General features: G+C 43.1%; 2 protein-coding genes, 1 long non-coding RNA gene and 1 other non-coding gene across 5 annotated transcripts in view; 3 read left to right on the top strand and 1 right to left on the bottom strand.

Moving 5' to 3' along the window:
• Positions 1-3,314: 3,314 nt before the first annotated feature.
• Positions 3,315-14,493, bottom strand: LOC101281245 (peroxisome assembly protein 12). Of its 2 annotated transcripts, XR_007473276.1 has the most exons (4): positions 13,807-14,493; positions 12,958-13,511; positions 11,669-12,137; positions 3,315-3,447 (listed from the first exon to the last, which is right to left on the bottom strand). XR_007473276.1 is itself a non-coding variant. In XM_049701487.1 (3 exons), exons 1-3 carry the CDS (start codon positions 13,927-13,929, stop codon positions 11,738-11,740), a joined length of 1,077 nt encoding a protein of 358 aa, XP_049557444.1. In that variant the 5' UTR covers positions 13,930-14,492; the 3' UTR covers positions 10,747-11,737. The 2 variants fall into 2 exon arrangements, 1 of the variants encoding a protein (XP_049557444.1); XM_049701487.1 differs by lacking the exon at positions 3,315-3,447 and having other exon boundaries at positions 10,747-12,137; positions 13,807-14,492.
• Positions 3,441-10,247, top strand: LOC117202087 (uncharacterized). The gene is made up of 2 exons (XR_004484262.2): positions 3,441-7,922; positions 9,718-10,247. It is a non-coding gene; the product is annotated as an uncharacterized LOC117202087 (long non-coding RNA).
• On the top strand, positions 9,500-9,596 carry LOC117202132 (Z30 small nucleolar RNA). The gene has a single exon (XR_004484317.1). It is a non-coding gene; the product is annotated as a Z30 small nucleolar RNA (small nucleolar RNA).
• A 358-nt stretch (positions 14,494-14,851) lies between the features above and the next one.
• LOC101281493 (adaptor related protein complex 2 subunit beta 1) overlaps positions 14,852-24,023 on the top strand; it is a 77,687-nt gene continuing 68,515 nt past the window's right edge. The window contains 1 exon segment of the mRNA XM_049701485.1: positions 14,852-15,170. The gene's annotated coding sequence lies outside the window, so the exon portion shown is untranslated.

Genomic DNA, 24,023 nt, shown 5'->3' with positions numbered 1-24,023 from the left:
AACAATGACAGAAAGGGGTTCCAATAAATAATTAGGACAGAAATGTTGCTTCTACGTTAACAAGAATTACAGAGATTACAAAATTTTCTTCAAAGCTTTAGATTATTGGAGATACATTTTAACATTGGAAATCATCTTTGATATTACTGTTTTCTCACAACTTTGCCAAGAACTTTAGCCTTCACAGCATGAACAGGAATAGATAAACTGAATGCTTAATATTTTACCATAATGGAAAAATTGCTGAACTTTTAGCCATTTTTCATTTAAAATCAGGAAGCACCAACAGTGAGCCCAGATATAAGGGGCATGGGTTGGCACTGGAGCCAAAGCAAATTACACAGAAGTAGTAGTTGCCATCAGAAGATGCCCCTATTTATAATTCAGAGGGGAAAGAAGAGAAGACAACAAACCAAGGGAGTATAGCTTTGGAGTATATTTGATGTAGAAGATCTGGCTATAAAAACAAGCATAAAACTTGGTATTCTTTATGTGCTATTTTATACATTTAAAAAAGTCTTATTCTACTCCTGAAAGAATAACAATTGATACCAAATGCAGAAATCTTTTAAGCTCTTCAGGCATTCTTCTAAAAGTACATTTCTTATTCAGTGGGATGCAGGAACAGGAGTTTTCCATCCCTCCTAATAGTTCTGCCTGTGCTGTGGGAACCCCTAAGACTGGGGAATGAACATGAGCCTTTGAGACATAGATATTAAACTGTGGTCAACCTCCTTCTGCTTCCCAGACCAGAAAACAGGCACCTACAATGAAGTTAGCACCCTGGAAGCAGATGGTTCAGAGACAGCCCCCTTAGTCTTTGTTAACTGCAAAATAAAATATTTACTAACCCAAACCCAAATTCTTCCTCTAGAAGAAGGGAACCCATTTTTTTTCTGTGTGATCTCTGCTAAGCAGAGGCCAGGTGGGTGTTGTTTATATCCACCAGAAGGGAAAAAGGCAGGCATCCAGCAGGATGGGTCCTCTCCTCTGCTGTTAGCTTGCCTTGGTTGCCTTCTCACTTCCTCCAGGCAAACCAAAATCAACCTGATGAATTGTTTTTTCATAGGTGAGCATCTCCTATAGGCAAATGTAAATGTTTGGCTCTTAGAGAAATTTCTGATAAGTTTCTATTATATCATAGAATCACAGAAGTGTTGGAAGGGACTTTAAAGATCTGGTCCAACCATCTACCTTAAATACTCTCTGTAACAGGGGTCCCCAACCCCTGGGCTGCGGCCTGTTAGGAACAGGGCCGCACAGCAGGAGGTGAGCGGCGGCGAGCTGGGGAAGCTTCATCTGCCGCTCCCTATAGCTCCCCATCACTCGCATTACTGCCCGAACCACCCCCTCCCCTTCCCCTCCCCCTCCACCCTCCCCAGTCTGTGGAAAAATTGTCTTCCATGAAACCGGTCCCTGGTGCCAAAAATGTTGGGGACCAATGCTCTATAATACTAGCAACTCTGAACAAATTGCTTTCCAGCAACTGCTTGAACACCTCCAATAACAACGAACTCATTATCTCTCAAATTAGTCCCCGTCTATTTTCTGACAGCTCTGTTAGAAATAGCTTCCTGGGCTTCCCTGGTGGCGCAGTGGTTGAGAATCCGCCTGCCGATGTAGGGGACGCCCCGGTCCGGGAGGATCCCACATGCCGCGGAGCGGCTGGGCCCGTGAGCCATGGCCGCTGGGCCTGCGCGTTCGGAGCCTGTGCTCCGCAACGGGAGGGGCACAGCAGTGAGAGGCCCGCGTACCGCAAAAAGAAAAAAAAAGAAATAGCTTCCTTATTTTCAGCTATAATTTGTCTCCCTATAACTTCCACCTGCTGGGACTCACAAACAAATCTAATTGCTTTTGAACTAGCAGAACTATACTCTCATGACTCCCAAGGCTCATTGATGTTACTTGGTTGCTGATGACAACCATGATAGATACAAAGTTTTCTGAGAGTCTAGCTCCATATGAACATCTGCTCCACATTTCCCCAAAATTCTCACTCATTCTCCTTTACAAGTTGCTCCTGAGCTATGATTTTACTAAGCTCTTCATGCTCTCAGACATAAACTGAGAGGAATAAGATTTTAAAAAAACTTTTTTTTTTTTACCTGATGCTCTTGCTTTTCCTCTTGTTGCTTCAGTTCCACATCTGGCTTTGGTCTGAATGTTTGCCTTCTGTCACAGCCCCTGTTGCCCTTTGATATCAGCCTGGGAGGAGCAGGAACTCTGCCAGACTCCCCTAGTCTTCATAACATTGACCCCTGAGGAAGGCTGATAAGGACTCAAAAAAAGCCTATGACAGGGCAGATTGGCAGGCCAGGGTCTGACCTCTGGGAGAGAATGAAGTATTAGTGGGGAAATTCAGGGGTTTTCAAGTGAGAGGCCAAAGCTAAAACGTCCCTCCTCTAAAGGGCTGAGTGTTATTTCTATACATCATACAAGCATCTCCTGTCACGGTTAATTTCATTTCAAAGCTCTACGTTTATTTTAGATTAAGCTGTCCTGTACATATCTATTATGAACAATATTAACCTATTCTATCACCTTCCAAATCGTTTGTCCTATTCTATTCACTTTTATTCTCTTTTTCCTACTTTTCCTCTTTGTTGGACACAAGACCCAGCCTAGAAAAATACTCTTTGGTGAAGGTCTGGCTACCCCTGGGTGAGAGGATTACAGATGATTTTTCATTGAATTTCTTTTCCTTTCCTTTTTTTCTTTAACTTTTCTCTATTTTCTAAATGGTCTACAATGAACATCAATTGTTTGCATAATTAAAAAAAACAATTAAGTGAAAAAAATAAACAGGTAAGAGACAGTTATCTCTTTTGGGGATGCTGGTTAAACTGGAACAAGTGAATATTGGCCAGCAGTTATTGATGATGATGATGATGATGAACCTATAAACGTTAACTTACAAGGACAAAGGGTCTTTGCAGATGTGATTAAGAAAGGATGTTGAGATGAGGAAATTATTCTGGATTATCCATGTGGGCCCTAAATCCAATCACGAGTGTTCTCATAAGAATTCAGTAGAGGGACTTCCCTGGCGGTCCAGTGGTTAAGACTTCGTCTTCCAATGGAGGGGGTGTGGGTTCGATCCCTGGTCAGGGAGCTAAGACCCCACATGCCTCGCAGCCAAAAAACCAAAAACAAAACAGAAGCAATATTGTAACAATTTCAATAAAGACTTGAAAAAATGGTCCACATCAAAAAAAAATCTTAAAAAAAAAAAGAGAATGAGGTAGAGAGAGATTTGATACCTACAAAAGAGGAGGGGGCAATGTGACCACAGAGGCAGAGATTGGAGTGATGTGGCCACAAGTGAGGGAATGCCGGCAGGCACAGGAAGCTGGAAGAGGCACAAAATGGATTCTCCCCTAGAGCGTCTGAGGGGAGCACAGCCCATGCTGACACCTTGATTTCTGCCCTCGTATGTCAAACTTCTGGCTGTGAGAGAATAAAATGTTGTTGTTTTAAACAACCAACGTTGTGGCAATTTGTTACTGCAGCCACAGGAAACTAACATACTTCTCTCCGCATAAGTCAAACCATCAAACAACTCTTTGCTTCTACTCCAATTTGCTTATGCTGAAATGGCATTCGGAAATAGGTTTCTGAATACCCCCTCGGGTTTTTTTTTTTTTAACTGAGGTTACTCTTCCTATGGAGTTCTGCTTTGTTGGCATGACACTTTGTACCTGTCTGGCTCAAAAGTTATTTCCAGGATAGGAGGCAGAATACATACTATGACGAATAATCAGCACAGCAACATAGTAAACTGCAGAGGTCTGCTCTCAGCTTCAACTTTAACCCTTTTTCACTCACGTCATTTCCAAATTCAGTCTCACTTTTATTTCATTTTAAAATTTATTATTATTATTTCTTGGCCGTGCCACGCGGCATTTGGGATCCTAGTTCCCCAACCAGGGATCGAACCCGCGCCCCCTGCAGTGGAAGCACAGAGTCTCAACTACTGGACCGCCAGGGAAGTCCCCAGTCCCATTTTTAGTTCTACTACCTACCTTAATTCTCAGCTTCACTCTCACACTGAAATCCTTCTGATATCACTTACTTTTAGAAAGATAAAAAGGACCATCATTTACTGGACATATGCATTTGGGCACAAGGGACCAAGCTGGGAGTGTGGCACATGATATGGAACCTGAGATTACATGGCCAGTTAAGTGGAAGAGCTGGCATGCAAAGCCAGGTCTGTTTAATACAAATGCCCCTACTCCTTCCACTGCCTTTCAAGTTTGGGATTCTGGATTGCTTTGGAGTCTTCAAAATCTGAAATCTACCTAAGTACCTCCTTTTTCCTTCCCAATCAACAGGAAGGACATTTTTGGGGCAGAAGAACTAGGAACTGTATTGTTTTCTCCTTCTTATTCTTTAATGCACTATTAGGGACCAAATCAGGAGAAGGAAGGATAATGTGAAAGATGAGCAAAGAGGGTTTCTCTTCCTTCTTCAGAGTTCCTTAGTTAAGTCCTCTGGCTATGAATAGTACATTATCAGGCCAGCGAGGAGCTCACATTCTGGCTCTGATATCTCAAAGCAAATGTTCATGATACAAAGCAACTTGAAATCAGTAGCTTGTACAGTGATTTTTTTCTAGGTCTTGGGAAAATGATCTGGCCACACTGCTGACAGTTGGCGAAGAACTAGAGCTCCCAATTTATTTGTGTTTATTCACCGAGCACTTCAATTTATCAGCCGAGATAGGTATAGCACAGCTTTCCTGGTCAGTAGACACAAACTGCCAAATACCAGCGTCCATCTCACTCTCAATTCATTTGTCAAGATGATTCGGCTAGAATAGCAGACTAGATTGCATGGTGACCAAGAGCAACAGTGCTGGTTCTACCACGCCACCACCTGACTCTGGGTAAGTCTCCTTTCATTCATTCTCTCATTCAGTCAGCTGTTTTTTAAAGCACCAAGGGCCTTGAAATCCTAGCTCTAGCACTTTTTAGCTTAGAAAGCTTTGTTAAGATAATCCAAACCTCACATTCCTTCTTTGTAAAGTGGAGATAATAATAGTGCCTTCTCTGTACAGTTCTTGTGAGAATGAAGTGCGATGATGTATATAAAAAGGTTAGCATGGTGCCTGGCATATAACGAACGTCAGCTTTTCATTCGATATCAGGATAATCAGTTACTAAGCATTTATTGTGTTCTGAACATGGTACTATGTCCTGGGGCCACCCATCATTTGCACCATTTAGTGACTGCCTTCTTTGGGCCAGATCGGCAACTTTGATTATCTCAAATTGTCCTCGTAACAACTTGTAAGGCATGCATTATTTTCACTATCTTATAACTGAAGAAACTGAGTTCAGGGAAGTAAAGTTGAAGATTACACACCTAGTAAGTAGCAGAGCTGGGATTTGGACTCCTATCTATCTGATTCCAAAACCCATTTACTATCATTCTGCCATGCAGCCTTTACTGTTAGCAAGAAGAATAAGACACATGTCCTGTTCACAATCTAGAGGGGGAACACATATATTAAAGAACTCATTGCAATACAACATATGTGATAACACCAGGTGTTATCGCATTGTTCTCATTCAGTTCTCGTAACAGCTCTGTGAGGTAGGTACTGTCATTATTCCCTTTTCACAGGTGGGGAAACTGAGGAACAGAGAGTTTATGGTGCTTGCAAATACTATAGTCCATATGCATGACCACTACACTCTAGTGCCATTCTGGAGAGCTAGAAACATATGAACAGTGTGCTTGGGGTCGAAGGGGTGTCAGTGACTATGCTTGTGAGAACAAGATAAGATTTCATAAGTGAGATGGTATGTGAGCTGAAACCTGCAAGTAATGCACCAAGTTGAGGGCTTCCTTGGTGGTGCAGTGGTTAAGAATACACCTTCCAATGCAGGGGACATAGGTTTGAGACCTGGTCCGGGAAGATCCCACATGCCGCGGAGCGGCTGGGCCGGTGAGCCATGGCCGCTGAGCCTGCGCGTCCGGAGCCTGTGCTCCGCAATGGAAGAAGCTACAACAGTGAGAGGCACGCGTATGGCAAAAAAAAAAGAGAATGCATCAGGTTGACAAAGGGCGATGAAGAAGGAAGGGGAAAACCAGGCAGCGGAAACAGCACTTGCAAAGGCCCATTCTCTTCACTTTCTAAAGTCTATCCTTAAAGTACAATGGAGGTCCTTCATAGGTCTGATACAGAGGACATTCCATTTTTCTCCATTTGTTTCCTCATATCTTTCTCCCCATCCCTATCTGACACTCATCATATTCCTCCTGCTGTCCTTCATATGCCACCTCTCCATTTCTTACTAGCTCTCACCTGGACCATTGCAATCACTTGGCAATAGCTTCCCCTTCTTTCACTCCGCCTTCCTTCAATCTATTTAAAAACACAGTTGCATATTGAGTTTTCAGCTCTGATCACCCATCTCCTCAGACTCTGAAATCTTTAAATCTCCCACTTTCTCCAGAGTAGTCTAAACTACACAGCCAGCAAGCCACTATCTTTAACAAAGTCTTGCCCTGTCTTTCAAATCTCTTATCACCTCATTTCTTTACGCTAACACTGGTCCTCAAACTTTGGTGTGAATCAGAATCTCCCCTGGGGTACTTATTAAAAATATACACGCCTGGGTTCCAACTCCAGATTCAACCTTAACGATTCTGTAAGTCTGGATTGTGGGAGTTTGTCGTTTGGTTTTGATGCTGGGGGACATCTATGTTGTTAAGTTTCCTCCTGGTATTTCCAACTCACTGAATTTTGGAAAACACTACACCAGTTTCAACTTTACCTAAATTTGGTAAGCTCCCCTATGCTTTCTCATTTAATTCGGGAGTTAAATTATTTTCTCCCATAATCTCCAAATCCAACGCATCTTTCAAGACCCAGATCAAATGCCACCTCTCCCAGGAAGTCTTTCTTGCTCTCTTTCGCAGTTCTTTGATATTTAGTGGCACCTCTTGCTTATTCAGGAAGCGTCCAAGCCCCTGACAAGCCAATGAGTTTCTCCTGGTCGGGGAGAGAGGGACACATTCATCAAAGTCCGCCCCAACCCCTAGCCCTCAGGCGGGAATTCGGCGCAAGCACGATACTCTCAGAACACTGAATCGATAGTTCTTCCTGGAAAGCCAGGGCACACACACCCTCTACAGCCCACCTCAGATGCCCTTCCCCAGTTGTGAAACGAGGCACCAGCAAAACCACTCCGGATGTCAGTCTCCCCAAGGTCGGGAATCAGGGAATTGGAGGGCGGGCGGGGACTACTCAGGGTCTTGCTTTCAACTTTGAGCATGTAGCCCGCCACGCCAAGAAGAGACGGCAAAGACGCCTGCGCCTTCCGGCCCTCCCTCCCCACTCCAACCCCGGCGTTCGCCTAGCCCTCCGATTGGCTGCTCCTCGCACCAGCCGAGCCTCAGGGCTGCGGCCCACGTGGTCCACTGGTCGTCGCGGGATTGGTTGTCCGGATCGGGCTGCCGCGGCAGCCGGCGGGGTAGCGAGGTGGAGCAGTGTGGGAAGCCCCAAGCCCGTACCTCTGGGACTGAACGGCGGCGGGTGGGCTGCGGTCAGCCTCTGCAGGCCTGGGCAGGCCTCCTGAGAGTCCAGGGCGTAAGAGTTTTGGGGGGTTCGGAAAGCGGGCTGCGGACCCCCTGCCTGAGGCTTTGGTTTGAGCCCTGGATCCGGCCTTGTGTTTCCCCGGAAGGATGGCGTCTCAGTCTTTCCTGAAGTTGGTGGGGTTTGGATGTTATTATTATTATTATCAGCAGTAGTATTGTTATTGTTGTTATTATTATCGTTTTGAGGATACACCGTGTATAAGTATTGGTGGTCCTGCGCAGGACGCCATGCAGAATGCCATGAGTTAGAAGCTGGAGGACGGAGGGCTTAGAGATGCTTGAGGGACGTCCTTAACCTATGTGAAATGTTGGAGGTAAGTCGGCTTTATAAACCGTGCTGATGCTTGTATAATCCAGGCGGTTAGGGTTTAGTAGGGAGGGTCGTTCACTGACTGAATTAAACTGTCGCTTATTGAGCCGCCTTCTGTGTCCCAGGCATCATTCTGAGTGTAATGGATGCAAAGGCCAGTAAGAGGAAGTCCTGGTTCTTTAGGAGCTCTGCGTAATGGGGCTGGTGGGAGAGACGGGAGGTGGGGGACGTGAATGGGTGAATAATTGGCGTGTGATGCGTACTGTGGTGGGAAAAAGTGCTGTGGGAGTCAGAGGAGGCGATGACTGAGGGAGTTAGGGACCACTTAACAGAGAAGGTGACGTTTGAACAAGGTTTTAGAACTACAGACTTTCTCCAGATTGAAAGGGGTAGAGAAGGCGCTCCAGACAGAGGAAAGCGTACTGAGGAAGAGAACTAGGAAAGTGTGCCCTCTGTGTGTGGCTGGAGCACACTTGGAGCTCTGCTCACAAGTTTCATGCTTTTAGACAAGGTTATTTAAGTTCTCTTAGCCTGTTTGCTTTTTGTAACGTGTACTTACTTCTGCACAGGTTGATGAGATAAAGCTTCGAGCCTCTAAACAGGCACTTTACTAGTTTCCCTCTCTTTGTGGAATTCAGTTGCTGAATGGAGAACACAGACCATAGCTGTACGTTTTTAACTATGGAGTATCAATCTATTGACATTTATAAATGGCTGAAGGAGGCATGTTGTGTCTCCAGAATTGTTATTTAGATACAATGCTGAAAAGCTGGAGAGGTTGACATTGTTTGTGATCCCAGTACTTTAGCATAGCATGTCAGCGATAGTAAACTACGAGGTGTCATTTAGAATAAAATGCAGGCAGCTTTCTCATTCAGAAATTGATCATCCATGTTGTGAATTACCCAGGCTTTGCATTGTTTCTTTTATCTTGCCCATGGCCTGGATAAAAATGAAATTAAACCTTGTATTTAGCTGGTAGTGGAAAAATATAAATCTGGTAATCAGACCTCAGTTTCTCTTTCCAGCATTGCTGTTATTTTGCTATGGACCTTTGTCAAATCCTAGCCTCCCTGGGTCTTGGACTCTTTAGCAGACTCTTGTATAAAATTTTTTATGACTATACTTTTCATCTTTGTTGGCAGCAGAATTGTAAATCAAATTGTATGTTAAATGAACTGGAGTTTACTTTATAAAGGATTTTAGGAGAAAATCTTTTCTAAAGATTTTGCTTTAGAACTAGATTATAAATCCCTTCACAGACATCCCTGAGATTTTATCATGCATGGTGTTTGGACTCACTAAAACAAGAAATGTTTTTGAACTGTAAATGCTTCTCCACTCTACTCTGCATTTCAAAAATTTTAAAAAAGCACCTCCAAAACAAAACTTGTTCAAGTTTGCATTTTTGTACAGCAGAGTTGCTTGAGGTGAATAGTAGAAGAGCAAATATTGAAAGCCCACGGTTGCAACTTATCTAAAAAGAAGTCTTTTCTTCTCATGGGCAAACCTAAGTTTTCTTGGATGTGAAAATAGGGTGTTGGGCTGCTCTTAGATAATACAAGGAGGTGAAAAGCAATGATGCAATGATGAGTGAAGTACAGTCTGACCTGGTATTGCCATTGCTTCAGTGTTGGCATTGACCAGGGTATGACCCCTTAATCTTCTCTCTGAGCTGATTCTGGTTGTGGTTTTTCCACATTGGTAATGTTTTAGCCTATTAGGATACTGGTTTTATTATGTGTAAGAGTGTTTAATATTCTTTTGAATTACTGATACTTTTCTGTTTTTCTTTGTAGGTTGAGGTGAAAAATATGGCTTTGATGTCTTCATGGAAAACTGCATTATTTCAATCCTGAATCTGGTTCGGTTCCCTTATTGACTTATTACTATATTAAAAATGTTTATTTAGCAGTGATTGTAAAATGAAAGTAATTAACATGTACATGTTTTTTGGGGGGGAGACTAAGGGGAAACAGGTGTTCAGCCTAGAAAAACATTTCTCATTGGATTTCCTGTGAAGTCAGTGTGTCTTGGGTTTAACTTTGAAACAAATTAAAAAATTTTTAAATTAAAAAAAAAGTTTACTTAACTATGCTATTTGTTCTGGTAAAACCTTGTGGTTTAATAAGAATTTTTGCAAATATCCATTATATTCTTCTCTTGGTACATAAAAGTGTTACTATTTTAAAATCTATAGGACATTCTATTTCAAAATTTAGTTCTATTATCTTAGTGCTGTCAGAAAATGTGCTTTGAATTGCTAAAATGAGTTGTATTGGACAACACCTGTCTCAGCAGAGGCACTTAAAAATAATTTTCATCCTTCCTCTTGTAGTAATGATTTTTTTTTTTAACCCGTATGTTTTTAACCTGTATGTTTAACCCTGCCAATCCAGTGGTAACTTAAGTGTTTGTGCAGTATTTCACTTGAGAAATAAGGTATTTCACTCAAGATTGAAGTCTTGCTGTTGGAGAAGAGGATTTCTCTCCAATATTGGATTAGCAAAAAAAGCAAAATGTTAATACAGAATGCCTCAAAAAATCAAAGGTAGGGGCTTCCCTGGTGGCGCAGTGGTTGAGAGTCTGCCTGCCGATGCAGGGGACACGGGTTCGTGCCCCGGTCCGGGAAGATCCCACATACCACAGAGCGGCTGGGCCCGTGAGCCATGGCCGCTGAGCCTGTGCTCTGCAACGGGAGAGGCCACAACAGTGAGAGGCCTGCGTACCGCAAAAAAAAAAAAAAAAGTCGAAGGTGGCCTGAATGAAAAATTTAAATACCTCGACTAATCTTTCAGTTTCCACATAATCATGACATGGAACAGCTCTTTGCCAAAAAACATTTATTCTTAAAATTTACTTAAGCGTTTCGTAGAAACTTTAGTAATAGCCAGAATAATTCATGTCAGCTTAGCAAACTCTTAACAGCAAGCAGAAAGAGCTTATGAAAAGATCCTGTCTTTACACAGTCATAGTTAGGGCAGTATTTTACTTCATCTCTTCACTAATAGCTTTGCTTTCACACTGAAGTCTTCAGACTATTCTGTATATACATTCAACCCCTATTTTCCTGTAACCAGTTTCCCAAGGAAGATATGTGTGGTTCACAAAGGGATCTTTAAAAGGTGATAAACTATAGCAAATGTTACTTAACAAATGAGTCTCAGCATATGGAAGGAGAAAGTGTTTCTAAGTATTTCTATAAAAAGCATGTCCGTGGTAGGGGTAGTGGGGTGGTGGTGGGATGAACTGGGAGACTGGGATTGACATGTATACACTGATGTGTATAAAAGCGATAATAAGAACCTGCTGTATTAAAAAAATAAATAAAATAAAATAAAATAAAGCAGGTCCATATTTCATACTGTTTGCAAACCGATAAAACCTATTCCTAATAGGCAGATAAATGCTTTCCTTTCTCAAAAGGCCTGCTTCCCCTTCACTACCCACTCTACGAGGTCTAACTTGGGTTTTTCCTGAAAGCTTGTATACCTCTTGTCCTTTAAGGAAGGGGACAGGAAAAGCTTCTGTGCCGAGTACCCTCTTTGATCCCCTTCTCTATGCTGACCCTCACATCCCCTGCCAGTCCTGATTCTCTCACTCTGACCAGCTCGGTCAACTCTAAGTAGAGGTGTCTACGGAGCAAGCTAAAAGGTTAAGATCAACGAGTACATCCTTTTAAAGAAATCCATGTGGCTGTTTAAAGTTCATACCATTATTAACTGAGGATGATCAAACAATGCTATTTACCGTGCGGAAAAGCAGCCCTCTGGCCTTATAGCGCAGTCATTTCGTTGTGAGACAAGGTGCTAATCCCTTTCAGTTCTCAGGGGAGTACAGTTTAATCAGATGCTGTACTTGTGTTGGATAACCTGTGATGGGACAAGCTCGGTGACTCCTCACGTAATTAAACACACAGCGATAACAAAACACATAGCCAGAGGTGGCGAGAACGGTGTCATTCACGCGGTTTTTACGACAGAGTGGGCACACAGTCTTCATTTGGGGCAACAGGGGAGAATCAGAATTGTAGTCTAGATGTACCGGTGGTGGTGGAGTAGGCAGGGCAGTCAATGACTTGATGGTTTCTTTGTTTCCGGATGAATACCACCACTCAAGGAACTGCAGGAAGAATACACCCACCGAAAGGCCAGTAGAGAGGCATGAGGCGGCACCTCCCACGGCTTGCTTCAGAGCTGACTTTATCTTCTCGCCAACGCTGTTTGGAGAACAGAACAAGGAGGCAAAAGGAGAAACTGTTTATTTAGGTACAATCACAGAAAAACTAATACGCGTGTAATTCTTACACTTTTCATTAGAATCGTTGATTCAGCTTGGGGATTGAATAGTTGCTGGACTGGCGTTTTCTCTTGTAAGTGTCTATTCGAAACAATTCCTCTTTCTGACCTACCGTATTTTAGGAGTTCTAGGAGCTAAGCTTTGTTTTTAATGACTAGGGCTTTGTTGCTTTGTGTTTTGAGAAAGAAATTAATGAGCCATTGATTATATAGACCTTTTATGGGGGTGGAAGATAGTATATCCAGAAAAAGAAATAACTCACTTAAAAAACAACTTAGCAGTACTGAGGAATATATTTGAACTTGTCAGAGAACACAGACACTAGGAGCGGGATAGCACCATGGTTAAGAGCAGTCTTTAGAATTGTATTGATCTGGCTTGAATCTCAGCTCTGCCGCCTATTAGCTGTGTGGCCTTGGCAAGGTACTCAAATGTTAGAACTTAGTTTCCTCAACTGTTAAGTGGTGCTAATGCATTTATTTCATTGAGCTGTGATGAGGATTGAGATAATATATGTAAACACCTAGCACAGGGCCTGGTACATAGCAAGTATGTGCAAAAATGTAGCCAGTATGATGAGGAAGGTTACCAGGATGGCAATCCTTGTTTTATGGACACAAGAATTTTTCGATGATTTTATGAAATACCCCAAAGTGGACTGAAGGGGGTAAATTTCATAAAATTGGGATAAGATTTTAGGATTTATTAATCAAATATGTTGGGGAAATGTTAAGCCTTACCTCCCAGCTGGTTGCTGCATCATGCTGGCTTCGGCTGGTTTGTGCTCCAGAGCTTGTATATCCTGAACTGTAAGTCGACCTAGCCGAACCCCAGCCAGACTCAGCAGTGGTGAGTGATGCTGAGCCTTTCCTAGGATGTATCGAAGCTGCTGTACAAGAAACCAGCCTTCCCAGGCCATGTTAACAAATGGGTAGCCTGCCAAAAAGGCTCTGTAAAATCGTTTCCAGCGGGAAGTAGGGGGATGGATGGAATATTCATCCTCTTCTCTCAGGCTAGAAATCAGCTTCTCCAGCTTCACTTTCAGATAGGGAAGAAGAACCAGGAAGATAACTGACTTCCAAAGCTGCTTCTTTGGGAGACCAGCACTGGCCAATCTCTGAAGCTTGTGTGTGTCTCCCATTACGATCCTCTTTAAGCCATAAAAGTTTTCAGAAAACGAGGCGCTGGTTTTAGACAGATAATGTTGCTGGAGCAGAAGATCTAGCAGGGTGAAGATTTCATCAAACCACTTCCACAAGAAGCCGTAGCGGGCAGGATTTGATTCTGCAAGAACCTAAAGCAAAATAAATAAATGAAATTCATTCCATTACACAGCTACTATGCCTTGTATTTATATTTCCTTTTTTTCCATCTGAATTTCCACACTTTTCTTTCTGGGTCTACCTTAACCTCCCTTTAGTGCTGGGTATTCAGTACACATAACAAGAGACTCCATAACCATTAAATCATGTGATGTGCATTATATGCTAATTGGTTATTTCAAAACTTAGGCCAAGAAATAAATTCAGATTATTGGCTTGGTTTTTACCCGGACGTTCCTAAAACTTTTCAGAGAATTAAATCCTTACCTTGACCACATGCTGAAGAGCAGGTCTCACTGCTGTCATTAAACTGTCCTGTGCTACCACCTCAAAGATGGATGGCTGGTCATCCACCGAAGCAGTTGTGATGTGAGCCCCGTGCTCAGCCATAGTTTCGTGTGTGCACTGGGGTTTACTTTGCCCACAAACTCTCTAGTAAGCATGAACTTTCTGGGGGTGCCAGATGGGTGCTATTTTACAGGAACTGGGCAAAAAAGACCTCTTCCGGAGGCAGAGGGGAGGGGTCTCAAGGGAAGGTGAAGAATGAAGTCAACGCGGACACCCACGTTAGGGAAGTAGTGTGTGGGAGAGGTGAGTTGATTAATGCTGCACCTCACAGGGAAAAGCGTGACTACGGGGGGACAGGTACGGCGAAGGAGCGCTGGCCTCTCGAGCGGCAGTCCTGGAGGCGGCCAATCACGGACTCCCAATCCGGAGGGCTCAAAAGCCAGGCGGCTCTGAGGGATCGAAGGTGCCAGTGCAGGCCGGCCCCAACGGCCTGGCTCAGCTGTGGGCTGTGCAATCCCCCCGCCCGCGCCAGTCCTTGCGAGCTGACCCCAGGCGAGGGGCGAGAAACCCGCGACGCCGCGTTTAAAAGGAGGTCTCGGCTTTATGTCAGAAGCCGCAACCGGAAATAGAAGCCGCTTGGAGCCCGGTGGCCGTGGAGAGGCGCTCTAGCCCCGAACGCGGCCCCGCGACCGGAACTAGAGAACTCTATGGTCTCACAAGGACTTCCGCTTCCGCCCCCAGCGGGCTCGGTTGGAGAGGAGTTTTCCGCTGGTAGGTTTTACTTTACTTAGCTGGTTTTGCATCGCTGTCTTGTTGGAAAGCCACGGCTCTGATAATCTCTCTACAGAGTCTTTTTGGCAAGGTGTTGGGTCGCCGCACTGACGTCTGGCGCCCGGAGCCAGAGCTCGGCCTGTTGCTGAGGCCTTTGTTCCCTGGGGCGATAGAGAGAGTTGAGGGACCCAAGGGAATGTGGAGATGGAAGGCTCACTTTGCTTGCGGCGGGTGTGGTGGCTAACTATTTTTGCCGCCTTCGGGAAGGATTTGAAGCGACAAAGCCGAGATAGAAGCCTTAGCCTTATGGCTGCCAATTATTAACAAAAAAAAATTTCCTGCTGTTGTTCAGAATTTGGGACGATTATTTTTCATTCAAGCTGGTACCTTAATTGTCTTCAAGGTTAGGTTACGTTCAAGCAGAACTCTAGGCACTTGCTACACTAAATGAAAATGGTTCCTACCCTCGAACACGGTAGGATGCGTCACATTAGCGATATGAATACAGTGCTAAAACGGAGTGATGCTGTTGAATTCTAACTCGCATGAATTGGGGAGGCTTGGCAGACAAGGTACTTTTCATTGTATACCAAAGTAAATGTAATTAACCTGACCTTTTGCAAACTACTTTTACATGTTATGCAATTGCCTTGAGTAGCTGCAGGTTTACTGAATTTGGATAATAGTTAAAGTTCATCTCCTCTCTCTCCAACCTCTCCCCTCAACCCCTGGGCTAAATAGCTAGAAGTAGAAGTTTGCTTACTTTATACCATAGAGGACGTTATGGTATAAAGACAGTTAATTGTTTCACATAATGAGAACGCTGGAACAAGGTTTGGGTTTAGTTGTTTCAATAGGAGAAATAAAATCTTGCAAATTAACCTTAATTGTGGTTCCAAAAAGTGTTTCAGGGAATTCCCTGGCGGTCCAGTGGTTAGGACACTGTGCTTCCACTGCAGGATGCATGGCTTGGATCCCTGGCCAGGGGAACTAAGATCCTGCATGCAGCGTGGCCAAAAAAAAAAAAAAAAAAGTGTTTTATAGTCTGATTGGATACCTGCTGGAGAAAGTCACATTGATGGAAGATTTTACCTTACAGAGTTTTAAGGAGTAGAGATAATGTATCTACATAAAACACCTAGCTGTAGCTTCTTGGTCAGTGGTATCTCTTACAGGGAGGCTTTTCTTAAGTGAACAGCAAAAAGACAAAGTTGAGAAATAGCATCACCTAAGACGAGTGGGAAGTTAGTTAAACATTGGTATCAGGGTTCCTTGGTTACAAGCAACAGAAAACAGGCTAATTTAAACTAAAAAATTTATTAGAAGAATATGGAGTAGCTAACAAAATAAGGAAAACCAACTCTGAGGGAACAGGAATTACACAGTCCTACTGGATGTTTCTAGCAAGAATTAGCAAAGGGTCATACAGGCATCGCTGTTGCAATGAACGAGCTTCAACAAATTTCTGTCACTGTACTTATGATTCAGATCCCTATTGACTGACCTTGGTTCAGATTTCATCTCCACTCGCTGTTTCACTCTTAGCCAGAAGAGTGCAAGACACCTTAATAGTCCTTTGAGAATATTGCAAAAGTAAACTGCTGTTGTTATGTGAGAAAAAAGGCAGTCAAAAATAACAATGTCAGTTATTACAGCCAATAAATAATAAACACCTCATCACAAATCCCACTCCCAGGTTTATGGTGTAATAAGCAAGACACAGAAATTGATTGCACTTATGTTAAAAGGTGTGAAGAGCCATCAGATAGGTTAATATGGTGAGTTTAGAGGAAGAGACAAGAAGAGCTGGGAGAAATGAGGCCGTTCAAACTAGCTTAAACAGAAGCTATATTGGCCTTTGTAACCAAGGGGAAGATCGTTTCTAACCTCACGTTTTATCTCAGCTTCTTTCTGCCAGTTGCTTTCTAATACAGCGATGTAACCTGGTATCTCCTGCATCTTATATCAGGACCAGATGTCCACTGAGAAAGTTTTGTGGATTAGGTGGACCTCAAAAGCTGAGTACATTTGGAGACAGTCACAGTCATGGTGACAGGGTTTTCCAGGCTAAGGGAGCAGCGTGGATTGTATTTGAGGAGGAAATTGTTTGCTTTAAATATAGAGAGGAAAATGGACCAATAATACATAGTCTATACTGTTGACCATAATATAGAGGCTCTTAAATGCTAGTTTTAGTACTTTGCTTGTGGACATTCATTCATTTATTCCTGAATAATTTACTTATTCATTTATTACTGAATACATCCTGTGCGCCAAGCATTATGCTAGGTGCTGGGTAGACAGTAGTAATAAAAACAGACTTGGTATCTGCCCTCATGGAATTTACAGTCTAGTTGGGGAGAGAGATACTAAACAAGTAGAGAGACTAATATATAATTTACAAATGGAATAAGAGGGCTATGATGGGGGTGGCAGTGGGGCCTGGGAGAGAAGAACCTTTTAGACTGGGTAATCAGGCAGTGCCTTTATGAGATTACAATTAAAGTGAGACCTAAATTATAAGCCAGCCAGCCCTGTGTGGAGTTGGGGAAAACGAATATTAGGTAGGAGGAGCGGTAGTTGTGAAGGCCCTAGGATGGGAAAGAGCTTGGCCTATTTGAGAGCTGCAAAAGCTAACAAGAGGTGAAATGAAGAGGAAATGAGGAGTGACTGAAAAGGATAAAATGATATTAAGAGAGGTAGACAGGAGCCTAACCACTCATAGGCCATGGGAAGGAAACTGGATTTTAGTCAAAGTATAATGGGAGGTCATTGAAGGATTTATACACCGGAGTCATGACCAGGTTTATATTTTTAAGATGACCCCTTAGTGGTTATGTGGTTACATTTACTTTGTGAAAATTCATCAAGCTTTATGTTTTTGGTGTGCACTTTTTGGAATGTTAGTTTATACTTTAAAAAAAAAGTGAAACAAAAATCTGGCTGCTGTATGAATAATGGTTGGGAAGAGAGTTGAGGTTTCTAGTAGTTGAGGCAAGAGGCGATGGTGGCTTGGAATAATGAGGTGAATAGAAAGGACTGGATGAATTTGAAATATATTTTGAAGGTAGGATTGACAACTTGGAGATGGAATGAATGTGGCAGTTAAGAGAGAGAGAAATCAAGAATGACCCCCAGATTTCTGGCTAGTAATTTCTGGCAGTGTAATTTGTTCAAATAATTGCAATCATAGCAAATATTTACACAGTCCATACTATGTGCAGGCATAGTTCTAAGTGCTTTACGTACACTAATTCACTTCATCCTTGTAATAATATTATGATTGGATATTAGTATTTCTCCCATTTTGTAGATGAGAAAACTAAAGAGCAAAGAAATGGGGAAAACTGGGAGAAGGATAGGTTCTGTACCAATTAGGAAATGAGGAGCTGTTGAAAGTTTTTGAACCGGGGAGAGGTATGAATCAAAGATTTTTCTGGTGGCATCTCTACAAAATCCACCTCTGTCTTCTGTGAGTTGTACCTGGAACCACAGTTTTTAAACACCTCCCCCAATACTCTTATGATTTGCTTAATTTGGGTGGGCCATATGTGCAGACTTACGATCAGTGCGGTTAGCAATTTGGTGGTGAAATTTGGGGACTAGGTCAAGGCTAGAGATAGATATTTTGGAGTCATATGGGTAGGAAAAATGATTGAACCCATGGTATTGCTAAAGGGTTAGTGTAAAGAAAATGTATGAATATAGAACTTAAAAATAAAATGCTTGCTACTTTCTCCCTCAGACACCATCCTATATCTCTTCTCTTTCAGCCATACTTTCTTATGGAGTTATCTGTTTTCATTTCCTTACCTCCCATTTATCTTCAAACTTCTTCAGCATGGCTTTTGCCTTCATTATCTCTGCTGATGGTCTCAGCAATGACATCGAAGACCTTTGTGCTGCTAAATCCTTGGACACTTTTCGGCCCTTCCTCCTTTTCTCTCTAGCAACTGTTGTTGTTGACCACTCACTCATACATTTATCCATTCAACAAACTTTGGGGAGGGGGCGGCTAGGCCTCAGAGATATAGTATATAGGTCCTATACTTTCATAGAACTCTAAAAACGTCCTAAATGATTATGACCACCAGCTTTTCCTTCTGCCTCTCTACTTCTCAGTCCCCTTTGCACTTTGGTTTCCCAACTTCTGCCTCAGGCTCTCATTCTTCACATTCCTCTTCTTTTTTTGGTTAAAGACTTTATTATTACTTAGAGCAGTTTTAGGTGGGAAGTTTTCGTTTTGAGGGGAAGGTACAGAGATATCTAGGTCTTGGTTTCTGAAAGGAACTTACTTTTGTGTAAGCACGCCTGTTACATGCTGGGCGCCTTACCTACTTTAAGCTTCACAAGCTGGAGAGAGTTATATCACTGGATTTATTTCACAAGTAAGACTAAGGTTGAGGAGACGTTAAGTAACTTTCCTAATCACATTCAGGACAGGCATTCGATCTCAGATGGATTCAAACTCAGATCTGAGGCCATGTCAACCTCTTTTCCTTGCACCACTCTCCTCCAGTCCCACTGCCATTGTATGGTCTTCGGCTGGATCACCATTGTTCACATTCCTGAACTGGCCAGGGAAATTAGCTGGGTTTTTTTGTTTGTGTTGTTTTTAAGACAACAGGATGTTTCACTATCCCTATGTGTAAGTTTTTAGAGAACTCCTGTGCGAGGAAACAAATCCAGGGAATGTCAGCTTGTTTAATAGATCCGTTCCGATCGTCAGTGAACTTCCTCGAGGCCCGGACCTCAGGTCGCTTCCCGACTGCGCAAAATTTTTCCGTCTCCAAGGCGACCAAGATGCCCGCCTTTCTGGTTCTCCCGCGTGCGCCTGGATGACGTCACACGGCGAGGCCGTCTGACCTCAGAGTTTCCTGTCTACCATGTTTGTCCCTGGCAAAGTGGGTTTTGCGCAGTGGCTTAGACCTGGAGAAGGAGTCGTGGCGTGCAGGAAACCATTACAGCACTGCTTTCTGGCTGCTGCTGCCACCCCTGCCCTTGCCTCCGGTGAGTTCAGGGCGGCTAACTTTGGGGTGTGTCCCTCTTTTGGGGAAGGGAGCCAGGCTTGGTGGGAGACGGGCGGAGGAGAGCAATCTTAGGAGCGTGACCGTTGAAGATGGAGTGAGCCGTCGGGTGTGACCGTTATGAGGAAGAGGGTTGGAGAAAGGGACTCCACCGCTGGAGCGGGGTGAGGGAATCCGCGGGGTGGCAACTGGGAGTTGTGGGGCACTGGGGAAAAGATGTTCGAAGTGGGGGGTTAGGAGGGCCAGAGGCCAGGGGTGTGGCCGGTAGAGACTGGAGGCCGAGGGGAGAACCTTCTTCCCAGTTTGGCGTCGTTCACTGAGAGGCTGGGACGAGTCCAGGTACCAGAAGGGGAAAGGGGTTCCCCCAGAGTTTTGCTCATAGGTGGGCAGACCTCACCCATCTTCTGTAATTTGAGGTTGAGACACCTCTCCCTCACCTCGTAATGGAGGAACATATCCCTAGAATCTTGACCACCTGGGGAAAAATGAGGAATTCCTGACATTGGAGAACGGGAAGAGAAACCTCCAGAATTGACCCGTTGTGAGAGAGGGGGAAGCAGGTGGGAGTAAATCTTAGCCCGGAGTTTTTTCTTTCTGGTCTTAGAAGGGGCGGTCTGGTTTGAGGAAAGACTGTAGATTAAGACAGAGGTAAAGAAACTGGAACTTCCTGTTATTCCATATTCTTTGAATCCAAAGAATTGATTCATGCTCTTTGTTTTCAGAGCACTGAAAACAGTGCCCATTTGCGGGGCAGACTTTTTTTCAACTCACCTGGCTGCTTCATTATGAAGCAGTGTGAATAAAGTGTGAATGCTTCATTAAACTTTGACTTTTAAGAAGTGTTTTTTAAATGCCAAACACTGTTATAATCATGTGGTTTAAAAGAGAAAGTAAAGAAAACTCAGTAAGTTTAGAAAAGGAAGAATGACAAAGGAAGTGGTCTCAGTGAGGAACAATTTAAATTATTAATCACCTCCCTGGTATAATTCTGTTGCTTAGCCTCAGGGTACACTTACAGAGTCATAATAGAAAGCAGCAGATGAAGGAGATGCAGCTGTACAAGAAAACGTGTAACACATTCCAATGATGACTAAGCGTGGTGGTAAGATGAGAACTGTTTGCAGGTATCTTAGTAGTTTTAAACTCCCAAAGCAGCAGAAAGTATAGTGTGTTCTGCAGATAACCTCACTGAAAATTGGGTGGTAAAGGTAATACAAAGCTAACATTCTGTGACTTAAGAGACTCAAGAAAGTCCAGTTCTTCCATCTTTTCTTTTTCTTCTTTGACACACCCGTATTTTAAAATATTACGAACCAAGCTGAACAGGGAACGAATCAGGTAGGACGCATTTTCCTTTCTTCCTTCTTTTCTCTCCTTCCAGGCCTAAGTTTTCCAGAGTTTATTTCAGTTAAGAATTGGATGTAAAACTTTTGAGCTTTTTTCTTACCGGATAATATTAACATATTATTTTGTGGTCATTTTTAAATGGAAATTGCAGGTGTGTCTGTTGTAATGAGTTGTCTGCTGTCATTTCTTAGGCAATAAATGATACCTGAAGATGCCATTGTCTTTGCATTATTGAAATATCTGATTAGCACCTCTCACCCTTGTAATGAAAGATTGCTGAGATGACCTTTCTGCTTTATAATTTGGTCAACTGTTCACTTTTTCCCTACTAGCACCAACTGTGTAAAGTCCTACTTTATGCGAAGAGGGGATTTAGTGGCCTCGCCAACTCTAATTTAGCTGCCATTTCCCAGAGAGCCATTTGAAATTAAGACCCTATTAATTTTTTTCTGGCCTTATTCTCTTTACGGGCACCGGAAGGAGGGAGGAATAGTTGAGAAGGGACTTTTACAAGCTATATTTAGTAGAAACTAGGTTATGTTAAATCTAGATGTATAATCCTGTACAGGGAGACCTTTTCTGAAATGCAGTGACATACTCTGGGCTAGGAAAGTTAGAGTGATTGTGACTGACTGGCAGTTATTGTGACTGCCACAATAACGCTGTCTGTGGCAGCGTTATTATTTTTTAACAATGTCCTGAGGTCATACCTCAGGTCCTCAGAACAGCCGGTGACTTCTCTAGTTTGATCTGCTAAAAAGGTAGTGTGAATTCCAGCTCCATGATGGCTTGGCTTTGCCCTGGGACTCTCCTGAGGAATAGATTCCCCCCCAGCTCCCAGAAGGAACTTGATTTTTGAGGCTTTTCAGCAAATACTTGACTTATTCTTTGAACTCTATCTTGGCTGCTTTTTCTTTGGCTTCTAAAGCAGACAACAGGTTTTTTTTTTTTTTTTTTTTTTTTTTTTGCGGTACACGGACCTCTCACTGTTGTGGCCTCTCCCGTTGCGGAGCACAGGCTCCGGATGCGCAGGCTCAGCGGCCATGGCTCACGGGCCCAGCCGCTCCGCGGCATGTGGGATCCTCCCGGACCGGGGCACGCACCCATGTCCCCTGCATTGGCAGGCGGACTCTCAGCCACTGCGCCACCAGGGAAGCCCCAGACAACAGTTTTCACCATCTTATGTTTTAGAGAATCTGACCATATTCATCTCTGGCGTGTGATTAAGAGTGTCTCATTAAAACAACAACAACAACAACAACAACAAAAAAAAACAGTGTCTCATTTAAAAATATATACAGGGACTTCCCTGGTGGTGCAGTGGTTAAGAATCCGCCTGCCAATGCAGGGGACATGGGGTTTGATCCCTGGTCTGGGAAGATTCCACATGCCACGGAGCAACTAAGCCCGTGCGCCACAACTACTGGCCCCACGCGTTGCAGCTGTTGAAGCCCATGCGCTCTGGGACCCATGTGCTGCAACTGCTGAGCCTGCATCCTGCAACTAATGAAGCCCGCGCACAGCAACGCAGAGTAGCCCCCGCTCGCCACAACTGGAGAAAGCCCACGTGCAGCAACGAAGACTCAACGCAGCCAAAAAATGCATACATATGCAATTTTTTGAGGTGAAATTCACATAACATAAAATTAACCATTTTAGAGTGAGCAGTTTGGTGGCATTTGGTACATTCACAGTGTTGTGCAACCCCGACTCTTCTCATTTGTTTTTGTTTAGGCTGGTTTATTTTTATTTTGGGGGAGTTTCTTTTGGCTTAAGTCAGGAACTGACATGATAAAATGTTGCTCTGCCAATATGTGTAAGGGATATTTCATTACTGTTGTGTAGGACAGTGCGAGATAAGAGAGTGGTGTGTTTCTCCTTTCTCTTCAAAAGCAGGGGTTCTTAATTTAGGGTCTAAGATCATGTACTTGATTCTCTCCTCTTCCCTGAAATTTTGTGGGCTGGTACATTATTCTCTAGTAAGAACTTAGTGCTCACAATGTAAAAGGACAGAAATCTATTCCTCGATGATGAAATTTGTTAGGGGAAGTAATGAAATGTGTGGGTCACTAATAAAGGTACGATTTAAGACGAGGTTAATTTAATGTTTAACAGATCATGCTGAAATTTTCTGTTAAAAATTTAATATATGTGAATGTGTATGAGAGCTTTAGAAAACAGAACGATTTTGGTGCCCTTTTTCAAAGAAACAGTGAGAAATTCCAAGCAGCTTTTGTCTTTAAATGTTAAGCAAGTTTTAACTTTTGATGATCGCAAAGGATTAGAGTGGTGTAACAACATCCTGGATAGACCATAATGGCCTTGAGCTGTGGCCCTCCTGTCAGGCTCTAGTACTGTAATTATTTCTGTATACTGGTTTTCCTCTTTGTATATATAAGTTCTTAGATGATAACTTCACATTTATTCCAGGTCTTTTTTTTAATTAATTAATTAATTAATGGCTGTGTTGGGTCTTCGTTGTTGTGCGTGGGCTTTCTCTAGTTGCGGTGTGTGTGGGCTTCTCATTGCAGTGGCTTCTCTTGTTGCGGAGCACGGGCTCTAGGCTTGTGGGCTTCAGTAGTTGTGGCACGTGGGCTCAGTAGTTGTGGCTCACAGGCTCAGTAGTTGTGGCACACGGGCTTAATTGCTCCGTGGCATGTGGAATCTTCCTGGACCAGGGCTCAAACCCACATCCCCTGCATTGGCAGGCGGATCCTTAACCACTGCACCACCAGGGAAGTCCCTATTCCAGGTCTTTTATGTGAAGGACTCCTTTATTCAGTTTGCCTACTTCACATTTAGTTTACACTGTGAATGGATTAAGTGATGAAATGGATTAAAAGATTATAATTCTTTGAATTTTAGCTAGAAAAGACATTGTGAAAATACTACATAAGACAAGCCTCTGGTACAGGCTCACTTTAAGTTATAACAAATAGTGTCAAATCAGAAATTTCTGTGTTCTATAATGATTTGTGTGAGTTCTAGCTCACTTCTTTTAACAAGGTAAATTCAGTGAAATTCTTGTACAACCTAAAAGCACTATTGTAT

The sequence above is a fragment of the Orcinus orca genome, chromosome 19, assembly GCF_937001465.1.
Source record: "Orcinus orca chromosome 19, mOrcOrc1.1, whole genome shotgun sequence".
NCBI lineage: Eukaryota > Metazoa > Chordata > Mammalia > Artiodactyla > Delphinidae > Orcinus > Orcinus orca.
Note: the sequence above shows the minus strand (reverse complement) of the source record. Positions and strands in the feature narration are given on the sequence as shown.